At 42.0% G+C, this 8,133-nt stretch overlaps 1 protein-coding gene across 5 annotated transcripts in view; it reads right to left on the bottom strand.

The window, feature by feature from the left end:
* LOC121288330 (putative sodium-coupled neutral amino acid transporter 10) overlaps positions 1 to 6,907 on the bottom strand; it is a 53,959-nt gene extending 47,052 nt beyond the window's left edge. For all 5 annotated transcript variants that reach the window (XM_041206875.1, XM_041206873.1, XM_041206874.1 and 2 more), the window contains exon 1: positions 6,727 to 6,907. In XM_041206875.1, coding sequence (XP_041062809.1) covers positions 6,727 to 6,816 — 90 coding nt within the window. In that variant the 5' untranslated portion in view covers positions 6,817 to 6,907. The remainder of the gene's footprint in view (positions 1 to 6,726) is intronic.
* Between the last annotated feature and the right edge of the window lie 1,226 nt (positions 6,908 to 8,133).

Raw genomic sequence — 8,133 nt, forward strand, 5'->3', positions numbered from 1 at the left:
TATCTTGTTCTACACTAGGCTTGTTTCATCCATAATCCCTGTCTCATTCTCTAACGTATCAAATATAAACTACTTGCCCTTAGTGATAAATTCCTCTATGGCCTTGTCCCACTCTATCTCTATATTCTGTTCTAGAGCTGTAGCCATTCAGAAATACTCTGTTCCTCCAAAGCTAGCCTGAGACATTGACAGGGGTTGAGGACTTGAGGCATTGGCAAGAATACAGAGTTTGTAGTGAGCATTGACCTCCTTAAACACAATGAAGTATTAATGTCTCATGTGCAGTTATCCATTTTAGTACATGCTTGAGTGCACAGCAACCAAGAGAATAAAGGGCAGTTATCATTGAGTTATCTTGCCTGCTTTCGTAAGGTCACTGAACTTTTTCTGACACTGATATGCACTCCTGGAGTTGGGAGAGGTTCCAGTTGGTGTCACTGCCACCTTTCTCTACATCACATACGGAGACACTTTTCTGAAGCTTATTCTTATGGATGTCTCAATTCATCCAAGAGTTTCTTTAAAATTGTATGCTCTTCCTTTCTGCCTCCTTGCAATTCACTGCTCTTTTATTTTGGGCACCTCTGTCAGGTCCCTCATCTGAACACATGCCTTAACATTTCCACAAAATGTATATAAAATCCACCCAGTTCAATGATCTGTTAAGTCAGCTCACTACAAAAAGACACTTTCCCCTTTATCCTTTGCTCCACCTCCTGTTCTGCAAGCTTCAGCCACTCTTGACTTATTAAAAGCTGCACCAATTTCCAAGCCCACAGTGTTTCATGAAGGCTGCACTGCTGAAATACCAAAGGATATATTCGCTATTTTAGATTACTTTGCGCATCAGGTCATTTTTCAGTTCATAATGAACGTGGGATTATCCTTGGGAGTGGAGTCTTGCTGAAATTGAGGAAAATGAATCTCAATCACAACGGGCAGTTTATAAAAAACAGAAGTAGGAGCCATTGTCTCACAGATGACAGAATATACCAGCAATATCTGTAACTCTTTCTTCCCTTGATCATCTTTTTGCTGGTCCAACTTGCACCCTTCGCTCCTTCAATACTGGATTACTGCCCCTTTCCTGTTCCCTCCACTCCACCACCTGAAGCAGATTTTTCAGCCACTATATGCCGTTCTTTCTTCGACCTTTCATCCAAAGCCGCTCTGCCTCACTGCCTCACTCTCCCTCCAATGGCCTGCTTAGAAACTACCTCTTTAACTGCACTTTCAATCCCCTCTCTATATCCTTTCTGCTTGTTCAGCCACATACCCTTGCTCCTATTTTTCTGTACGAGGGATGCCATATCAGTGACTGGCCTTCACGCTATCCACATGCTACATGCACCTACATCCTCAATAAATCTGAACAATGAATAACAGTTTTCCCAAAATAACCATTCACTTTAGATTCCTGAACTCTTTGGTTTAGTTGCAGAACTTGTGAATGGAAAGAAACACGAGACTGTTTTCTTCATTACTGTGGGCACAATTGTCTGCATTTTAAAGCAGAATTTTTTTTTAAATATAAAAAATTTTTTTAAAAAGCATTGATGTTTCAAAATGTTTTATTTGGTTTCACAAAATTTCTATTTGTCGCCACAACATTGACATATCCATTACTTCAAGTGCTTAAGTTCCTGATGCACTTTCTTTGGATATGGTGTCCTATGGAAAATATGGAACAGGAAGGTGTGAGACCATTTCCTTTCCACATTTGCGAAACAGGACCAATTTCAATTCTGTTACAAAGGAGACTTTGCTCATTTAAAATCCAAGCCCTCTCCGTCCAAGAAATGTCTTTTATTCTCTCTAAAACCTATCTTTTAAAATTATGTATGGATTATAGAAGTATGTCAGTTGTAGGTTCCTTAGAGCGAGTGTCAGATACCTGGCAGAAGTCAGTGTGAGCCTGTCCTTAGATGTAAATTTAGGCTAGTTGTTGCAGGTGCAGGGCATCTCACGGTGTGCCCCGTTAATTAAGCTTTTCTGTGCACCCTTTAAACTCAAGAAAGACCTTTCTGCTGTAACTCATTAGAGGCACAAGCAGAGATGACAGGAGTTGCCCTGGGAGTCCTCAACATTGACTCTGGACCCCATGAAGTCTCATCATATCAGGTCAAACATGGGCAAGGAAACCTCCTGCGGATTACCATGTATCACCCCCCTCCCCCTCAGCTGATGAATCAGTGCTTCTCCATGTTGAACACCACTTGGAGGAAGCACTGAGGGTAGTAAGAGCGCAGAATGTACTCTGGGTGGGGGACTTCAATGTCCATCACAAAGAGTGGCTCAGTAGCACCACTACTGACCGAGCTGGTCAAAGCCTAAAGGACATAACTGCTAGACTGGGTCTGCGGCAGGTGGTGAAGGAAGCAACAAGAGGGAAAAACATACTTGACCTCATCCTCACCAAACTGCCTGCCACAGAGGCATCTGTCTATGACAGTATTAGCAGGAGTGACCACCGTGGAGATGAGTCTTCACATTGAAGATATCCCCCATCATGTTGTGCGGCACCACCACGTGCTAAATGGGGTAGATTTCAAACTGATCCAGCAACTCAAGACTAGGCAACTATGAGGCTCTGTGGGCCATCAGCGGCAACAGAATTGTACTCAAACATAATCTACAACCTCATGGCCCAGCATATCCCTCACTTTACCATTCCCACCAAGCCAGGGAATCAACCCTGGTTCAATGAAGAGTGCAGGAGGGCATGCCAGGAGCAGCACCAGGCATACCTAAAAATGAGATCTCAACCTGGTGAAGCTATAACTCAGGATTACTTGTGTGCCAAACAGCATAAGCAGCAAGCAATAGATAGAGCTAAGCGATTCCACAACCAATGGATCAAATCTGAGCTCTGCAGTCCTGCCACATCCTGTCATGAATGGTGGTGGACAATTAGCCAACAGACTGGAGGAGGAGGCTCCCCAAATATCACCATCCTCAATGATAGAGGAGCCCAGCACATCAGTGCAAAAGATAAGGCTAAAGCATTCTCAACAATCTTCAGCCTGAAATACCGAGTCGATGATCCATTTTGGCCTCCTCCTGAGGTCCCCAGCTCTATAGGTGCCAGTCTTCAGCCAATTCAATTCAATACATATGATATTAAGAAATGGTTGAAGGCACTGGATACTGCAAAGGCTATGGGCCCTGACAACATTCCGGTAATAGTACTGAAGACTTATGCTCCAGAACTTGCCATGCCTCTAACCAGGCTGTTCCAGCACAGCTACAACACTGGCATCTACCCAGCTATGTGAGAAATTGCCCAGGTGCGTCCTGTACATATAAAGCAGGACAAATCCAACCCAGCTAATTACCACCCATCTGTCTACTCTCCATCACCAGTGAAGTGATGGAAGCGGTCATCAACAGTGCTATCAAGCAGCACTTGCTTAGCAATAACCTGCTTACTGATGCTCAGTTTGGGATTTGCCAGGGCCACTTAGCTCCTGACCTCATTACAGCCTTGGTTCAAACATGGACAAATGAGCTGAGCTCCAGAGGTGAAGTGAGAGTGACTGCCCTTGAGATCAAGGCAGCATTTGAGTGTGGCATCAAGGAGCCCTAGCAAAACTGGAGTCAATGGGAATCGGGGAAAACTCTCCACTGGTTGGAGTCATATAGCACAAGGGAAGCTTGTTATGGCTGCTGGAGGTCAATCATTTCAGTTCCAGGACATCACTGCAGGAGTTCCTCAGGGTAGTGTCCTAGGATTAACCATCTTCAGCTGCTTCATCAATGACCTTCCTTCCATCATAAGGTCAGAATTGGGGAAGTTCGCTGATGATTGCACAATGTTCAGACCATTTGCGACTCCTCAGACACCGAAGCAGTTCATGTCCAAATGCAGCAAGACCTGGACCATATCCAGGCTTGGGCTGACACGAGGCAAGTAACATTCATGCCATACACGTGGACATGAACAGCTTCAGTGTCTGACAATTCGCGAATGGCACTGAACATTGTGCAATCATCAGCAAACATTCCCACATCTGACCTTATGATGGAAGGAAGGTCATTGATGAAGCAGCTGAAAATCATTGAGCTGAGGACACTACCCTGAGGGACTCTTGCAGTGATGTCCTACGAACATACAAAATAGCAGCAGAAGTAAGCCATTCAGCTCCACCATTCAATAAGATCATGGCTGATTTGTTTGTGTTTTGAATTTCACATTCTCATCTACCCCAGTTAACTTTTGATTCCCTTGCCTAACACGAATCTTTCTACCTTTGCCTTAAAAATATTCAATGACTCGCCTCCACTGCCTTCTGAAGCAGAGAGTTCCAAAGTCGCACAACCTTCTGAGATGAAAAATTTCTCCTTATCTCTGTCTTAAAAGGGTGACCCCTAATTTTAAAACAAGCATCTCAGAATTGCCTCTGTCGCAAGCAAAATGCCACTTGCCTGGATGAGTCCAGCTCCAACAACATTCAAGAAGCTTGACACCATCCAGGACAAAGCAGCCCACTTGATTGGCACTCTTTCCACAAACATTCACTCCCTCCATCACCAATGCACAGTAGCAGCAGTGTGTACCATCCAGAAGATGCACTGCAGAAACTTACCAAGTCTCCTTAGACAGCACTTTCCAAGCCCATGACTTCTATCATCTAGAAGGATAAGGGCAGCAGACACATGGAAACACCACCACCTGGAAATTCCCCTCCAAGTCACTCACCATCCTGATTTGGAAATATATCACCGTTCCTTCACTGTCACTGGGTCAAATTCTTGGAACTCCCTCCCTAACTGCACTATGGATGTACCTACACCACATGGACTGCAGCGGTTCAAGAAGGCAGCCCACTACCGCCTTCTCAAGGGCAATAAAGGATGGGCAATAAATGCTGGCCTAGCCAGCAACACCCATATCCTGTAAATTAATTTTTTAAAAAATCAGACAAGATCTTAAACATTATGGGGAGGTTAAGGACGAAGTGCCATTTTTTTTTTTACAGTGCCATAACTCTGAGCCCACAAGACTTTTCTGAGGATAGGATTATGGGATTCAGTCATACCTTGAAGTTATCAGCTGGAAGTATCAGCTATTTTAGGCAACTGCATGCGATTACGTAGCATTTAAAGAACAGAAACAGACCATTCGACTCAAATGGTTTGTGCCACTGCTTATGTTCCACACAAACCTCTTCCACCTTACTTCATCTAACACCATCAACATATTCTTCTCTTCCTTTCTCATTCAAGCTTTACTCTAGCTTCTCGTTAAATACATCTATTTGCCTTAACAACTCCCAATGGTTGCAAGTTCTACTTTCTTAACACTCTCTGGGTAAAGAAGTTTCTCCTGAATTCCCATGTAGTTCTCTTAGTGGCTACCTTACATTTATGGTCCCTAGTTCTCATCTCACCTGCAAGTGGCAGCATCTTCTCTACATCTACCCTATTAAACCCTTTCATAATCTTAAAGGACCTCCTTCTTTTCTAGAGAAGAAAAGATACAATACCTGTTCAAATTTTCCTGATAGGTATAACATATCAGTTCTGATATCATTCTGATAAATATTTTTTCACCTTCTCCAATGCCTCTCTGCTCTTTTGTAATATGGAGATCAGAACTGTTTAATGTACTCTAAGTTTGATCCAAGTATAGTTCCATGCAAGTTAACATAACTTATCAACTTTTTGATTGCATCGCCTTAGAAATTAACCTCAGTGCTTTGTTTGCCTTTTATGGCCTTTTTTATTAACCAAAAACATCCTACCTCACATTTAGCTATATTGAAGTTCACTTGACAATGACACACTCATTCTGCAAATTTATTAATGTTTTCCTGTATTTTATTAATCGTTTGTTAATCTCACTAAACCAAGGCTCCTGTTTGTGGATGTAAATTATCCTATGATACGATTCAAAGAGCAGGAAGGAGAACTTGTCCAGGAATTATCCCTCAATCAACACCAGCAAACTTCATTATTCATTTGATTGCTATTGCTGCACAGGCAAATTTGCATACGCCCTAACACAGACACCTTTCAACAATACTTTGTTGGCTGTGAAATACGACACAAATTATTTGCTTTACCAATAAGCAGCTTGTTTTCAGTCTACAGCATCATATTTATCCAAAGGAGCATGGTGCCATAAGACTTATTTTTTAATATAAATGATTTGAACATCATAATACAGAACAGAATTTCAAAATTTGGTGATGATACCAAATTTAGAAGAGTAGCATACAGCAAGGTTGATGCTAATTGACTTGGTTTAATATCTCATCTAAAATTAAGCATCTACCAACTGTGCAGCACTCCTTTAGTATGGGACTGCAATGTTAGATGGGCAGGGTGGGGCCTTAAGCTAGTACCTTATTAGCTCAGAGGCAGAACTATGATTGAGTCAGGGGCAGCACTTACAAAATGCAGATGAATTACATTCAATCATCCCTCCTGCATAGAAAATAGACCATACAGCCCATCTAGCATACTGTGTCTTTGTGAACAGTTCTGTCACTCTCTTGATTTATTAAACAGCCCAAGCCAGCTTCCAACAGGAAGGGTTTTTCACATTAACCTTTTCCTTTTGGTGTGCAGTGATAGCCAGGAGTAAACTGTCAGTTACTGAAGTTTCAGGAAGAATTGACTAGTTTATTTGCTGATGGTCTATGTTCTTATATTCTCACATTCATATGAAAATCACATTGTCAGGGTTTGTTTGAATCAAAGTTTAAGCTAAATAGTAATTACCTGCTGGAAGCAGAAAGGCAGTGCCAGAAGAGATACTCCAACAAAGCTGTTCACAACAGTGACTGTTAAACGCAGCTCCTTCCCAGGCATTCCTGTGCACTCCTTTAAACAGTAACACCTTGAGAAATAGCCAGGTAGACGAGATTCTACTGCTTAATGGAAGATCACACATGACATTTCTCAGAGCGACTCACAATTCAACATTGTTTCCTGGTTATTTAAGTGCTTGTGTTGAACTCCTCCCCAATTCTTGTTGGATGATAAACAGCCCAGGAGAAGGAGGAATGTGCAATGAATAGGTGGTTGATTCCTGGCTCACATGGTAACTGGAAATATAATTTGGTCCATCTTAATTCCACCATCCAAATCCTGTTTATGGTAGCAGGCAATTATTTCTTAATGGCCCCAGGATTTTTGCCTCCACTACCAGAAGGAAAGCCTCCTATTTTTATAACAATTTTCACAACTTCAGGACGAAGCACTTTACAGACAGTGAAATATTTTTCAAGTGAAGTCACTGTTGTAATGTAAGAAACACAGCAGCCAATTTGCACACAGCAAACTCTCACAAACAGCAATGTAATAATAATGATCAGAAATTCTGTTTTTTAATGATGCTGGTTGACGGATGAATATTGGCCAAGACCACATGGAGAACTCCCCTGCTCTTCTTCAAAATACCACCACTGGATCTTTTATGTTGACCTAAGAAAGCAGACAAGGCTTTGGTTTAACATCTCATCCAAACAGTGGCACTTCCAGCAGATCTGCATTCCTTCAAGTAGTGCACTGGAATACCAGGCTAGATCATGAGCACAACCTTCTGAGTCAGAGGGGAACGCCCACTTTTTACACCACTATTTCCACTAAACCCTTGAAAAAGTCATATCTATAAGATCTCAGCAAGCTGTGACAGAGGGGAGGGTGCCAATTACACAGCCATGGCTGAAACTGCAGAATAAGTAAGGTGGAAGGGAAACAGGTAAAGGGTGAGAGTAGGAAATACAGTAAGAACAAAGCTTCTGAAGAAGGGTCATACGGACTCGAAACATTAACTCTGTTCCTCTCTCCCCAGATGCTGCCAGACCTGCTGAGTTTTTCTAGCATTTTCTGTCTATATTTCGGATTTCTAGCAATTTCAATATTTTGTTTTTATTTTAGTGCCTCTTACAGCAACAAGCCTGACTAATAGTTCAATCAGTAGTCTAGGATGGTGAGTGTCAATTAAAGCAGGCCTGTTTACCCATCTCTATCATTTTCCAAGCCAAAGTTCTAGTGATTTTTTAAAACTACTTACTGCTTCTTTCCTTTTTAACAACTTTGGGTTTTGATCAACAGCCTTTTCTTTAATAACTTTTTACTCATGTGTGTGGTATTTACAGTATTTCTGCTTTAGGTAGCCCTGTC

This window comes from Carcharodon carcharias, chromosome 15 (assembly GCF_017639515.1).
Source record: "Carcharodon carcharias isolate sCarCar2 chromosome 15, sCarCar2.pri, whole genome shotgun sequence".
Classification (NCBI taxonomy): Eukaryota; Metazoa; Chordata; class Chondrichthyes; order Lamniformes; family Lamnidae; genus Carcharodon; species Carcharodon carcharias.